The 14103-nt window shown below is 48.0% G+C and overlaps 1 protein-coding gene across 1 annotated transcript in view; it reads right to left on the bottom strand.

The window, feature by feature from the left end:
• Window positions 1-14040, bottom strand: part of LOC311314599 (mitogen-activated protein kinase kinase kinase 5) — a gene marked incomplete at its 5' end in the record, with an annotated part of 14811 nt that extends 771 nt beyond the window's left edge. Inside the window, 25 exons of the mRNA XM_084445023.1 lie at window positions 107-204; window positions 1879-1991; window positions 2258-2501; window positions 2916-3021; window positions 3374-3559; window positions 3666-3831; window positions 4342-4510; window positions 4593-4794; window positions 5261-5418; window positions 5655-5897; window positions 6916-7043; window positions 7859-7992; window positions 8582-8666; window positions 8829-8924; window positions 9699-9748; window positions 10076-10180; window positions 10374-10524; window positions 10618-10777; window positions 11139-11251; window positions 11407-11577; window positions 11785-11891; window positions 12557-12725; window positions 12900-13087; window positions 13368-13507; window positions 13701-14040. Coding sequence (XP_084301149.1) covers window positions 107-204; window positions 1879-1991; window positions 2258-2501; window positions 2916-3021; window positions 3374-3559; window positions 3666-3831; window positions 4342-4510; window positions 4593-4794; window positions 5261-5418; window positions 5655-5897; window positions 6916-7043; window positions 7859-7992; window positions 8582-8666; window positions 8829-8924; window positions 9699-9748; window positions 10076-10180; window positions 10374-10524; window positions 10618-10777; window positions 11139-11251; window positions 11407-11577; window positions 11785-11891; window positions 12557-12725; window positions 12900-13087; window positions 13368-13507; window positions 13701-14040 — 3822 coding nt within the window. The remainder of the gene's footprint in view (window positions 1-106; window positions 205-1878; window positions 1992-2257; window positions 2502-2915; window positions 3022-3373; window positions 3560-3665; window positions 3832-4341; window positions 4511-4592; window positions 4795-5260; window positions 5419-5654; window positions 5898-6915; window positions 7044-7858; window positions 7993-8581; window positions 8667-8828; window positions 8925-9698; window positions 9749-10075; window positions 10181-10373; window positions 10525-10617; window positions 10778-11138; window positions 11252-11406; window positions 11578-11784; window positions 11892-12556; window positions 12726-12899; window positions 13088-13367; window positions 13508-13700) is intronic.
• Between the last annotated feature and the right edge of the window lie 63 nt (window positions 14041-14103).

Here is a 14103-nt window from a genome sequence, read left to right as displayed (position 1 = left end):
AATCAACATCTATGGTTACCTATTCAATCTGTGTCAAGTGCATCTGAATATTCACACGCAGTAGCCCTTATGTTACGAGTATACTACGTTGCGAGGGTCTAATTACCTTGTCCATGGTGTCTTGATCTACTGGGATAGCCTTCAGCCAGTGTAGCAAGGCCTTGGCTTCTGGACCAGACTTGCTCTGTGAAGGAGCGTCTGTATCTAGAAGGGAGATTAGAGAGGACGATCACTATCATGTGGTGCTGGCTGCTAGTCAGTCTGTACCCTCCGAAACGATATGTGCGTCACGTTCAGCGCATGACATGGACAGTACAGAAGAGAAACTATTCCATAGAATCCTGAGACTAAACTACAAATGGTGGTCATCTAGGAATGCATTTTGTGGTTCTGTGCATGCCAAAATTGAATGGGTTCTAAATTGTCCCACTCCTGACCCCTCCACCGAGTTTCAGGAAAAGCCGTCTGGTAGTTCTTGCGTAATCCTAGTTCAAAAAGTGAATGGAGGTGAATGGCCAGCCCGGCTGTGTTTCGGTGGCTCGCAGACCCACCTCGTGATTCGGATCCACTCCAGAATTTAAGGGATTGTTAGTTGACCCATGCTACACCCCTCCACCGAGTTTCATGAAAATCTGTCTGGTAGTTTTGGTTTAATCCTGGTCCAAAGAAATTATGGCAGTGAATGGCCGGCCATGTTTGGACGTTTCGTGGACCACCCCTGAGATTCGGATCCGCTCCAGAATTTTATGGGTTCTAAGCTGGACCATGCTACACCCTTCCACCGAGTTTTGTCCAATAGTTTTTGCGTAATCCTGCTAACAGACAAACAAACGCACGCACGTGAACACACGCCCCCGGAAACATTGCCTCTCGCCCTGCGTTGTCGCTGGGCCGGAGGTAAATAGTCCGTTTCCTGCAGTTCCCTCTGCTGGATTCTACTGACAGATCTGACTTCGGAGATCTGAGAAGTGGAGCCAGTCTAGTCTAGTAGTCTAGACATGCATGTACAAGTGTGGTACACGCCAGAGCAGCAGAAACCCCCTGCCTGAGGGCGAGGTGTGGAATGAACCTGACTAGATAGGAAACGATGACTAGATAGGAAACCATGATGAGGATCACAGTCTGTTGACCAAATACGTGAGCGTCTCAATGGCCCTGCATCTGAAGCTTGAACACACGGCCTGTTGTGGCCTGTGGGACTGGAGGGTGTTTTTAGTGCCCATTCCCCAGTTGTACCACGCCAAACCCTCGGGTAGCTGGCAAACCCCTTCTGCTCTTCTCCTTAAAGATCCTGCATACAGGTGCATCTCACAAAATTAGAATATTGCGGAAAGTTCATTATTTTCCATAATTTAATTCAAAAAGTGAAACTTTGATATATTATAGATTCATTACACATGAAGTGAAATATTTCAAGGCTGATTGCCTCCATGCCACGCTCCATGTTGATGCAGTAATTTGTGCAAAAGGAGCCCCGACCAAGTATTGAGTGTATAAATGAACATGCTGAAAATACTGTACAATCATAAAGATTAAAACAAAAAAGGCATAAAATATTTCACTTTGTGTAATGGATCTAGAATACATGAAAGTTTCACTTTTTGAATTAAATTACGGAAAATAATGAACTTTTTCACAATATTCTAATTTTCTGGGATGCACCTGTAGACACAAGATTTATTACCGCCCTTTTCCTTGCTCACTGTTTGTTTTGGCCCTGAGAGCATGTCTAAACACCAAGGTGTGGCAGAAACACACCATACAAGGTTTTTCCCCTCGAACCTCAGGGGCAATTATTTCACCGCACCTCAATGTGTGGGCTGAAGAGATTCTCAACGGCTCTGGATGAGTTGACAGCAACAGAAACCAAGAACCAACCTGTGGTCTGTGATGACTTCCTGAGAGAGTTAATCTGTCGTTGTTTCCGGTGCACCGTGTTCCTGAGGAGTTCCTGGTACTCCCGCTCCTTCTCACTCAGCTGATTCAGCAGTCTGGAACACACGCTCAGAATTACTTACCTGGCCGAGCAATATTCATTCATTAAGTTAATCACTAATTAGTGAGTCATTATATTCATTCATTGAGTTCATCACTGTTCAGTGCGAGTCGTTCTCACAGCCTCTCAATATATTTATTGGAAGTGTTCGTCAGGAAATATCTAAAAACGAATGTATAACTTGACATACAACTCTTCAGATAGAATATGTTAACTATTGCCAGAAATGCATGGCCATTTTAATGTAATATTTCCTTCAACCTCCTGGTTTCCAGTCGTAGGTCTCTCAGTTCTTGGCTGAGTGGAGAGTCTATATTGACGTGCGGGTCACTGGAGGAGCTGGGGCTGCCCACTGGGACCTCCTCCTGGCTCTCCTGTGAGGGCTCCGCTGGCGCCACCGCCTGGTCAGCCGAGGGAACCGCAGGGGGCTCTGACTCACCGGGCTGCTCCCCCTCTGGAGCACTCTCCTCCACCTCGAAGGAGGACTGCAGCTGCAGTTTGAGCTCTGGAAAACATAGAGGTGTGAGAAAGAGAGAGGGCGTGTGAGCGAGTAAACGAGTGAGTGGGAGAGAGAGAGAGAGAGAGAGAGAGAGAGAGAGAGAGAGAGGGACAGACAGAGAGAGAGATATATAGAGAGAGGGAGAGACAGAGAGAGATAGAGAGAAAGAGAGAGAGACAGAGAGAGAGAGAGGGAGAGACAGAGAGAGATAGAGAGAGAGAGGGGGGGAGAGACAGAGAGAGAGGGAGAGACAGAGATATATATATATATATAGAGAGAGAGAGAGAGAGAGAGAGAGGGAGACAGAGAGAGAGAGAGAGAGAGAGAGAGAGGGAGAGAGAGGGAGAGACAGAGAGAGAGAGAGGGAGAGACAGAGAGAGAGAGAGATAGGGTGTGTGTGTGAAGCTGGACTGGACCCACCTGGCAGCAGCACCGTGATGGCGTCCTGGACCGCCTGTCTCAGCAGGTTATCCAGCGCAAACATCCAGTGAGGTTTCACCTGCTGCTGTCGAATTACCTTCTTCACCTACGACCACGGGATAGGGCGCCAGGAGAGGGGGCGGTCACCAGCGTCAAGATCGAAAAGCCCCATGCACAGGAATACTCCATATCTGTCTAAAGAGGAGGTCTACATCTGGTCTATGTGTGGTCTATGTACGGTCTATGTGTGGTCTATGTGTGGCCTGCGTGTGGTCTACACATCACCTACGTGTGGTCTACACATGGTCTACATATTTGGTCTGGGTGATCTATGTGCGGTCTATGTGTGGTCTACAAGTGGTCTGTGTTGTCTATGAAGCCGGGTGAAAAATTTGAATGGGGGGGGCTCAAATACCAAAATATACCGTAGACCCCCCAGTCAGTCTCCGGTAACCTACCGCGTCCTGGAAGCTGAACAGCACTGCCTGCAGGCTGTTGAGGGGTATGGCGTCGGCGAGCAGCGTAGACCGCAGCTTCAGGAGGTTGCTGGTCAGCAGCTTCCTGTCTGGGGAGCGGATGTTCTCCCTCAGACAGCCAATCAGCTCGGAGATGTGTTCCGAGGTGAGGCACGCCACTTCTGCGTGCTGAGAGAAGGGCGGCTGGTAAAGATGGGAGCTTAAACAAACTCCAACACACACACACACACACGTTTTCAACGAGGCAGAGAGTAAAACAGTCGTCTGGCCCTACCTGGGGCAGGGTGTCCTGAATGTTGGAGACCACGGGGCTGATGAACTCGGTGAGGACCCTGTGCAGCGTGGCCCGTCTCTCGCTGTCCTTCCTCAGCAGGAACAGCCCCAGGTTCTCCCCCGTGGTGACCGGGCTGCTCATGTCTACCGACGGCTCCTCTGGCACCCTGGCCAGCGGGGGGGAGGGAGAAAAAGGCCCTTTAAAAGACGCATTACTCCAGCCAATGCAGGATGGCAAGCCGCCATACCAATATAGTCAAAGGTAGACCCGTTGCTCCTTTCTTAGTGCTTTTCTGGGTTGTTAGCTGCAGGTGCGGTAGTCTCAATTAAGATTGAGTAGCAAAAGTGGAGGGAGACTCGCACACCACAAAACAGTTTAAGGAAGACTCCTTTGACCGAGACTAAGTCTAAGACTTAGTCTCAGTCTAAGGAGTCTTCTTAAAGTGTTTTGTGATGTGCAAGCCCCCCTACACTTTTGCCACCATACCAATGAATAGGTATGCAGTTTGTATACAGGATGTTATGTGGTTTGTCTTCGGGGGCGACAGTGTCTAACGCGACACAAGGCATTTGGGTCACGGCGAGGATGTTGATCACAATCGGGACAGGAGGAGTTTTGATGCGTTTCGCCGCAATTGCCCTGCGACCCAGCGAGGCCGCGCTACCGCGTGACTCACGGCAGGAAGCTGCTGGCGGGCGGGCCCTCCCCGACGCCATCGCTCCGGAAGGCCGAGGGACCGGCGCGCCGCAGATCGAGGGAGGAGGACAGGTCTATCTTCTCCGAGTCGGCGTCGGTGTCCTCGACGAACACGGAGACGGGGACGGACATGCTCCGGTGGTAGTCACCTGTGAAGAACAACGCGGAGACGGTCAGTTAGGCGGCCGGGACGGCAAGGCCGAGACCGAGGAAAGCGAGGCGGACGCGCACCGGCGAGCTGAGCGTCCTGAGGCTGGGTCTCGGGCCGCGGCTTGGCCTTCCTCCTGGAGGCGGGCTTGAGGAAGCTGTCCTTCAGCAGCTCGGTGGCCGTGGCACGGTCGTTCTGGTCCGGGACGAAGCAGCTCATGATGAAGCCCTTGGCTGCGTCTGACATGCACTCCGGCACCTTGGGGTGGATCTTGAACATGCCCACCTGGCGGGACGAGAACACACGACCTCCGGGGGGTCAGATGGAGAACGTCTACCAAGTCGAAATCAACTCAACTCAAATTTGATTTATAAAGCACATTTAAAACAACCGAGGTTGACTTAAGTGCTGTACAGCTCCAGAGCAACAAACACACAGCACACAACAGAACACTACATTACACAATAAGCAATATAAAATACAGTAAAATACAGGGGCCATCGGGTGTCCAGCTCAACCTGAGTTGAAGGCCTGGAAGAACAGGTGAGTCTTTAAAGAAGACTTAAAAATCTCTACGGTCTGGGCAGACCTAATGTTCCAGGGCAGACTGTTCCAGATCAATCAAGACCGGGAGTCGTCGAGCGGACAAGTCAACGTAGAGCGGGAGTCACAGATGTTCTCTCTCTTAAACGCTTTATATTAAACGGTGACGATAAAAGAACAAGCCCTGGGCTCCAATGAGATTCCCCACCTTGAACATGGCCGCCTGGGGGCTGCCCAGCTCATGGAAGGGGGGTTTTCCCGTGGCCATCTCTATGAGAGTGCAGCCCAGGGACCAGATGTCTGCAGGCTTGCCGTAGCCCCGCGGACCCTGGTCTATGATCTCCGGCGCCATGTACTGCAGAGTCCCTACAAACCACGAGACAGAGCAGTGAGGGCACAAGAACGCAGAGGAACACACCTGTCTGCAGTGGGCATGCTCGTAATGTGTGTGTACAGTATGTGCATCAATGCCCCAAACACACACACATGCACGCACGCGCACACACACACGCACACACAATGCAAATGCTTTACTACATAATGTTTATTGGTCATTGTACACCCTGTAGTAATGGAGTACACACACTATAGCGCCAGCTTACCTGTGAAGGTCTCTGTGCAGGGGTTGATTCCCGCTAACCGTTTAGACGTCCCAAAGTCTGAGATCTTCAACACCCCGCTGTAGGTGTTGATCAGCACATTGTCGCCCTTGATGTCCCTGTGGACTATCTGGTGGTCGTGGAGATACTTGAGGCCCTCCAGGATCTGCTTGGTGTAGAAGGTGATGGTGGCCTCGTTGTCCTTCAACGGCCCCCACTTGGAGCGCAGCAGAGACGAGAGGCTGCCTGCAGAAGATAGCTGTTGACTGGACGTTGACCAGACGATGACTGGACATCATCCATCTAGATGACTTTGAACGGTCATTGAATATTTTTATTTTACTTGTTTCGCTCATGGCAATTCATGATCAAATGTACACAATTTCATGATCAATTTACACGTTCCATGACCAAAAAGGAGGAGGATGATATCTTCTCATGATATGTTTCCTTCCTTTTGTGTAGAGGTCTGAGGATTCTAGGAATGTAATCATACGCCTTTCTTGGAAACACACTCTCCTACTTCAGCGTCACACTTGCTGCCGATGGCCATTTGAGCGCGTGCCCTGTTCACATTCTAGCAGTGACTCGAACCCGTTATGAAATCCAGTTTCCTCAATCGTCGGGATACTGACAGAAACACACTTCCTCTCTCGTATCCTGCAGACATTCTACTGAATTCTGTCCTAGGCGAGACACAGGCTTATAATAGGACCCATTTCGCAAATGTGCGACTTCGACCAACCCTTCTGAGAAGCACGCATCAGAAACGCCAGGGTGTGATTTGTGCCAGCCTATTAATCGGAGGGTGTTAAACGCTTTCCACTTCATTGCTCATTTGACAGTGCTGCAGACACATCTCCTAGCAATGACACGATGTCGCTTGAATGTACAAATGAAATGAGAGGACAGTGAGAGATGGTTGTAGTATGACTTATTAAGTAGAATGAAGTATTTTTTGCCAGGGAGGTTTTCACACATACTGTACTAGGAATTTGATCTGGACTGTTCATAGTGCATAATGCTAATGAATAGACAGGGTGCAAGGACAAGACAGGACAGTGCAAAATATATAGTAGTGCAAGAAATAGGATATGCAATGTGTTTGTATACAATATACATGGCATTGTGTTTATGTAAAAAAAAAGTGTGCTCTGTGTGAATAAGTGATGTACATGCGAGTACCAGTGAGCTCTGGAAAGAGAAGTAAAACGAGACCCGACAGCTAGGATTGCAACACAGAAACAATGGAGCATTATCATACCTCCAGGGACTTCCTCCATGAAGATCTTGATGAAGCTGTCCTGGCTGACAGAGCCCAGGTACTGGACTATGTTCCTGTGCTTCAGTCTCTTGTGCAAGGCGATCTCCTCGTGGAGGGGCTGGGAGTACCTGGGATGAGGAGGAAGAGAGGGAGAGAACCAGCACTCAGCTTAATATGATACTTCCTGCAGAGTAAATGGTAAATGGACTGCACTTATATCATGCTTTTCCACCTTAGCGGCACTCAAAGCGCTTTACAATTGCCTCTCATTCACCCACACAACAATGGCGGTAGCTGGCATGCAAGGTGCTAACCTGCTCATTGGGAGCAATTTGAGGTTAGGTGTCTTGCTCAAGGACACATCGACATGTGGACAGTCGGAGCTGGGATTCGAACCACTGACCCTTCGATCATTGAACGACCCGCTCTACCAACTAAGCTACAGCCGGTGCTTTATGACTGGGAAAAGGGTTGGGGATAAGCGATAGCATTGATGTATTACAATCAAATCCAGAAGCATAAGTAAGTGCTGGAACAGAAGTCTTAATCTCCATTGGATCTTTCGACCATGACACAGCACAGCTGCAGTTTGCTGAGAGCTTTAAAATGCCCTGTGATGTCAGTACGAGTTGCTTCACTCATGGGGCCATGAGTTCCACTCAGGATTCAGCTACGAAGCGAAGCTCTTCAGGGCGGTCAAGACCTCGTAAACATGCAATGGGAAAGTCTAAATTCACATCCATCTCCTCAGGGAAAAGATACCAGTACAGTATCTTTCATGGACGGTAAGATGGCCGCCAAATGGTTTCCCGCAAGGGCCATTAGAAACCATCTGCTGAGAAAACATCTGCTCACTAATCGTTTGGCTGTTCACACATTCTGAAAACAAAGAACATGTATTGACGCTGGAGTATAAGATGTTTAAAGGAATCCTCAGCCGTACGTGCTGTCCCTCTCTGGAATCTCTTTGATGGCAATGCGAACTTGGTTGCTCAGGTCTCTCCCAGCATACACCACTCCATATGTCCCTTTACCCAGAACCACCTTGTCTCCATTCTCGTTGGTCTCGTAGATATACTGCAGGTCAAGAAAAGGGTTTAAATCAACTGGGAAAGGATATGAAACTGTTAAGGAACTCTGTGTGTGTATGTGTGTGTGTGCGTGACTGTGTGTGTGTATGCGTGACTGTGTGTGTGTGACTGTGTGTGTGTGTGTGTGTGTGTGTGTGTACTGTATGTGTGTGTGTGTGTATGTGTGATTGTGTGTGTGGTTGTGTGTGTGTGTATGCGCGTGTGTGTATATGCGTGATTGTGTGTATGTGTTGGAATATGTGTGAAGTTTTTCTAAGAATTTCACAAGGCAATAACAACCAAAAGAACAGATGTTCATTCCGAAACCACAGACTGACATTGCGGCCTGACTCATATTACTGTAAGTACAGGGCGCGCACACGCACACACACACACGCACACACGCACACACGCACACACACACACAGACACACAGACACACAGACACACAGACACACAAACATTTCCATGCAATGAATTTCGTCATGAATGTCCTCATCCCTAGGCTTGTGGATTAACTGGTAAGGGGAGGAGGGCCTAAAATAGAACATGGGTCTCGATGTCACAGGGTGAGGTTCTGGATGATTCTAACTGACCTCCAGGATCTCTCCCGTGAGACGACTGGGGTCCTCTGCAGGGGCCTCAGCCTGACGCAGGAGGGAGTTGACCAGCTCGCAGAACCTGATGGAATTACGCAACACACTATTATGCATGCATACACACACAAACGCGCCCGCATGCACACACACACACACACACACGCATATATACATGCGCACACACATAACAAGAGTCTCTCTCTGTGTCTGTCTGTCTGTCAGTCTGTCAGTCTGTGAGACTCACCCTTTGCAGTGTAGCTCAGTGGGGAAGAAGAGCTGAAAGTCGTCTGAGTTGTACAGGACATACAGGAAACAGCTCCGCTCGTCGAACTTGGATACACTGAAGAGGTTGAAAAATGGCAGGAGGACGATTACACAAGCCGTCAGGTTATGAAATGTATACATGACTTCATCAACAAGCACAATAGCTGCTGCCCCAGTCTTGGTTATATATATACACACTATGGGCTTGTAAAAGGCTTTCTTATCAACACTACAAAATCCACCCGGTAACAGCGTGTCAACAGCTGTATCAAAACAAAGCTTGCAATGGTTGCCAGATAGGCTAATATGAGGATGACAAACAGTAAAAAAAAAAAAGAAAAGAAACGAGAAAGAAGGTATTTATCATGTCATTCCCTTCTATGCAAGAAAAACAACATACTTTTGTTTACATAGTCAACACTAACAATATGGATTCACAGAAAGTCCACAAAACAAAGTACCGTACAGGCCTGTCTCCACCACAGAGGACAAAGAGTGTCCCCCGTCTTTCTCTTGAAGATTAAACATTGACTAAGCATTGTATCTGTAGTGTAATAGTGTTTCAAATACAAACTGAAGAAGAAAGGCCATCTATTGCCCAAGGGGAGAAACTGAGCTGGCAAAACAAGGGTAAAGTACACTGACATTGTTCCCCAGCCAATCAGACACCTACAGACGCAACCGAGAAACCCAGCCATTAAAACAGCACAGTGGAACACACTGTTTGGGGTAAAGCCAAGTGTTCCAGTTCTGTGCGTGTTTTGTCTCTGTGGCTTGGCAGGGCGAGCCTGAACACATCCAGAGGAGCAGACGGTTAGCCTAGCCGTGTTAGCTCATACGCAAACTCTACCTCACTCCCCGAATTGCAGAGGCAGGAAAAGTCCACTGGTGGAGGCCTTTCTGAGAAAAGACAAGACACAAGATCACCGTCAGGACAGCAGGGAACGCCCCCACACACACGCACGCACGCACACTATCAACAACAGACACACCACTCAAGCATAATAGCATGAACCAATGAGGCATGTCATTCCATACGCTGTCGCTCCAAGAAACCACACCTTTTCTGGTAAAACACGGACTGGCTAACAGATTACTGCAGACAAAAGCTAGTTAAAACACCTTCTGGTTTTCACATAATCACTGATTAGATTGGATCACCTGGTTGGGTTGGACACCAAAGGTAAAAAGTCAATGGCTATTCTCATGTGTGCAGAGGGTGAGTACCTTTTGGGGTGTGACATGCTGCAGCTGAATTGTACGGCTTTCATCATCCTCATTCACGCACACAATGGTGGGCTGGAACACCCTAGTGGGCTCCAGAATCAAGACCTCAAAAGAAGAAGAACAGCAGCGGTCAGCCACACTGCAGAACTACAGTTCCGAACACAGATAGCGGTACTACAAAGCCCAGTGGGTTTGAGGCAATGGGAACGTCCAGGTTTAACAGGGTGTCTTATAGAACACTGAGTAAAAGAGTTGATGTTCCTACAAAACCAAAAGGAACTGGGAGTTGTAGTCTTACAGGGCAGCGGCCGGTGGACACGGTGGGTTTACAGGCCTGCAGGAGCAGCTCCATCCAGAAGTCCACCGTTTCCTGTTTAGGAGTCTTCACCACCGGAGGATTGGTAAACTGACGATACATGATGTACGTCTCCATGATGGAGCCCACAAACCTAGGAGGAACACCACAAGCATGTGACAAAACAAAAGTGGCTACAATCTTACAACATACAACACGTTAAGTGGTTTCATAAGCCAAGGCTCACCATATGGGGGCTTTGAGCCTGTAGAGTCTCTCAGAAGCTTCAATGACCTTCCTGTGTTCGTTGGCCAGGATGCTGGCCCCCAGGTAGAAGCCCACATCCCAGTAGTCCTTCATCTTCTCCAGGCTGCCTTTCCTCCCCAGCAGACTGCTCAGAGTCACACCTGGACACACGCACGCACGCACCGCACAACACCGCACAACACCGCACAACACAACACACACACACACCAGTCACTACTTAGGGAGAATGGTGCTCATACAGTACTGGATAGTCAATTGCACTTGCACAGAATATCATTATAACCTAAGGGGTACACATAACAAGGCAAAAAATCTCAGATCACATAGTAACAATATATAGTGATATATACTTTTTTACAGTAAGAAATGATGATGAAGAGGTTGTAAATGAGCCAGCCAGAGAAGAATAAAAGACTATAGTCATGTTTTATAGTTTACTCTACCATACCACAAGCCTGTCTATAAGGGCAGGACTGTGTGCAGTCAGTGAGAACAACAAACCTAATTTGCGCAGCTCGATTGAGGTCTCAAATTCATGGCCGGCAGCCATTAAAAGGACCACATTGTTGATGCCGGAGTGAAGTGTTGGCTCTGTCTCGAAAGCTCTGCCATACCTAGAAAATAACGCATAGTATGACTTGAACTGCCCCTTATAAAGTATTTCTAACACTACCATAATATTAAATATATTAAATATGTGATTAAAATATAAGTGACAAGCACCAGACACGTGTGAGGTCAGAGAGAGATGGCGAGGTGCAGGTCTCACCAGTAGCTAGCCTGGTCTCTGCTGCGCTGGTCTTTGAAACCCGAGCCCATGAACATGTCCTTGTAGATCCGCCCACACAGGCAGTACACATCTGACGCCACCTTCCCCTCCGACTCCACGATGGGCAGAATCACAGACAGGGCCTTGGCGCGGTCGCCAGGACGATTCCTCCTGGCGCCCAGAGACACAGCAGGACGTGTTACATTATCAGTGTTGTAAAGATTCCTAATCTCAACCCGTCTATGTCTCCAAGCTGTCTTGGGTAATAATTTACTGATGGTTACGTTTGCAGAATTGCCTCTTTCACCTTTCAGGGTAGCTTCATTGTATCTGTCAATCTGCTTTATGGGTGAAATTACACAAGAACAATAATGGTACCTGTTTAGTGCAAATATGTAGTGAAATTTGATATTCTGCTGGGCTGCCACCAGGCCCATAGGAAGGTTACTCAGGGTCTCCACCAGTTTGATTATGGCGTCGTAGTCCTGAAGTCAGAAAGAGAGCTTAATTACAATGTATTATTCACTAGGTAGACTTACACTGTTAATATTTTACACAGCACGCATTTAAAGTTAAGATACAACCTAAAACTGACTTACACTACTCACTGCTGGAGATATCTGGCTGTTCTACAGCGCGTACGCACGACACATAGACAAGCAGATATTTTGTTAATTTCTGAGGACCTGCACAACTGCAGCCAACACTCCAAAGGAACGCAGGAAGCGTTAAAAACCACGCAGGAGATGCATGATGGACGCGTACGTGTAGTTAAAACCAAGTATACCGCAGGCTTTACTCTTTGATGAACTGTATCAGCTGATATTTACACTTCTGGGATATTTTGTCTGAAACAACATGACCTTGCAGGGCCACCATCTAATTATGATCGCTGTTCAATCCCCTCTGTGTTGACATATTGATGCCAAGAATTGTTCAATGGAGGAAGTCAACAACACAGGCACTGAGGAACAATCATGCAAACAATGTATATACACACACACACACACACACACACTCACACAAAGGCAGGCTCATAAAAAAAAAAAAAAACAGACGGCATATCCATGCAAAACTAAACAAATGCTTACTGTCACACACAGTGTCCATGCCTCAGGCCTTGCTGCCTGTGCGTCCGGCGGTAACCTACCTGGACGTCTCTGTAGGACAGCAGCAGGTTCATGATGATGTCCGGGCTGAGCAGCTCCACGGTGTCCAGGCGTTTCTGGATGCGAGCCAGCTCCTGACTCAGGTCCTGGCCACTGAAACGCTCCCGTGCCGCGCGGATCTCATATCGGATGGACTCCCGGAAGTACTCGCTAACACAGGGGGCCTCAAGGGTCAGAACACTACAACCCTACAAAACTGGCCGGTTCAGTTCACAAAATTAATTAGTAGCGAAGCCTTTGAGCACTTTCCATTGTATCACAGAGCTAAATAACATTCTCAGACATGGTGAAGACATTAAGTGTATGCACATTATCCATTCTGACCTGGAGTGAATGTGCACATTCTCCAGTAAATGGACCAGTCGCTCCACCAACGGGGTGAGGAGAGGCTCCAACTGAAAGCTGGGCTGCATGAGCTCTTTGATGCCCTTCATCAGTGTTGCGTCACAGGCAAATACCTTCCCCTGAGGTGACACCACATAGGGGATGAAGGTGTAGCTCCCACACTGCTCCTGTGGAGGGGGTTGGGGGCACAAGAATGTTTTTCAAGCATTCACATTCCGAACCCAGACCCAATCTCTTCTCGATTAGGTCATGAGAGACTATGACGCCACCCTATGCTAGCTTCCGATAACCTTCTCACTGCATCTTTGCCATACAGGGAGCTGGCTTAACAGGAGGGATTCAGAAAGCCAAATGCCTTTTCAAAGCATATCAGTCATCTGCAGACAGCGCCCCAATTTGAATGCATTGACAATTTTGGCATTGGTTTCTCCCCAGTGAGTAGAATACCTTAAATGCTTGCATGTCACTGTCCTGCTTGTAGCAGTATAAAATGATGTTGTTGGTCATGCTGAAACTTTCTCTCACGCCCAGGTGATAAAAGAGCGAAGGCTGGGAGTATGTGTCACTCATCTCGACAACTGCAACATCTGAAAAACAGGGAACAGAGATATGGCAAATGCACACCTATTCTTCTGTCAAAGCACCTTGAGCTGCATTTTGTTTTGTATGAAAGGTGCTATACAGATAAAGCTTTATCATTCGTCTTATTATTATTAATAAACCATTTTGTGAAATTATGAAACTTTCGGGTGGTTCCTTGCGATTGGCTAACATGTCTACACTTGCCTGCATTGTAGAAATTATCCAGAATGTCAGTGGTCCCAAGAGATATTCTCTCGAATGGAATGGTTTTGAACACTGCGTGTGCGTCGGCGCAGGCTTCTTTGAGACATTTCAATGATAAATTCTCTTCCGTTTGCGGCACGGATGCATCCTCGATCGCAATATATGCCACGGCGACAGACCTATTGCGACTCCGGGGTGATACAACGTGTTTGTTTGAACTGCTGCTGAGTTCTATAGCTAAAGGGTCCTGCCACAAACTTCCAGCTGATACCCAAACAGGATCCTTCCTCTTGACCTCGTGCAAGCTCATTCGCCTGCGTTCAGTAGTATACATTGTTCCTTTTTGCAAGCTCTCCGGAACTCATAATCCGACTAGCCTTCGTGGGAACGGGGCAGC

The sequence above is a fragment of the Borostomias antarcticus genome, assembly GCF_949987555.1.
Source record: "Borostomias antarcticus genome assembly, chromosome: 10".
NCBI lineage: Eukaryota > Metazoa > Chordata > Actinopteri > Stomiiformes > Stomiidae > Borostomias > Borostomias antarcticus.
Note: the sequence above shows the minus strand (reverse complement) of the source record. Positions and strands in the feature narration are given on the sequence as shown.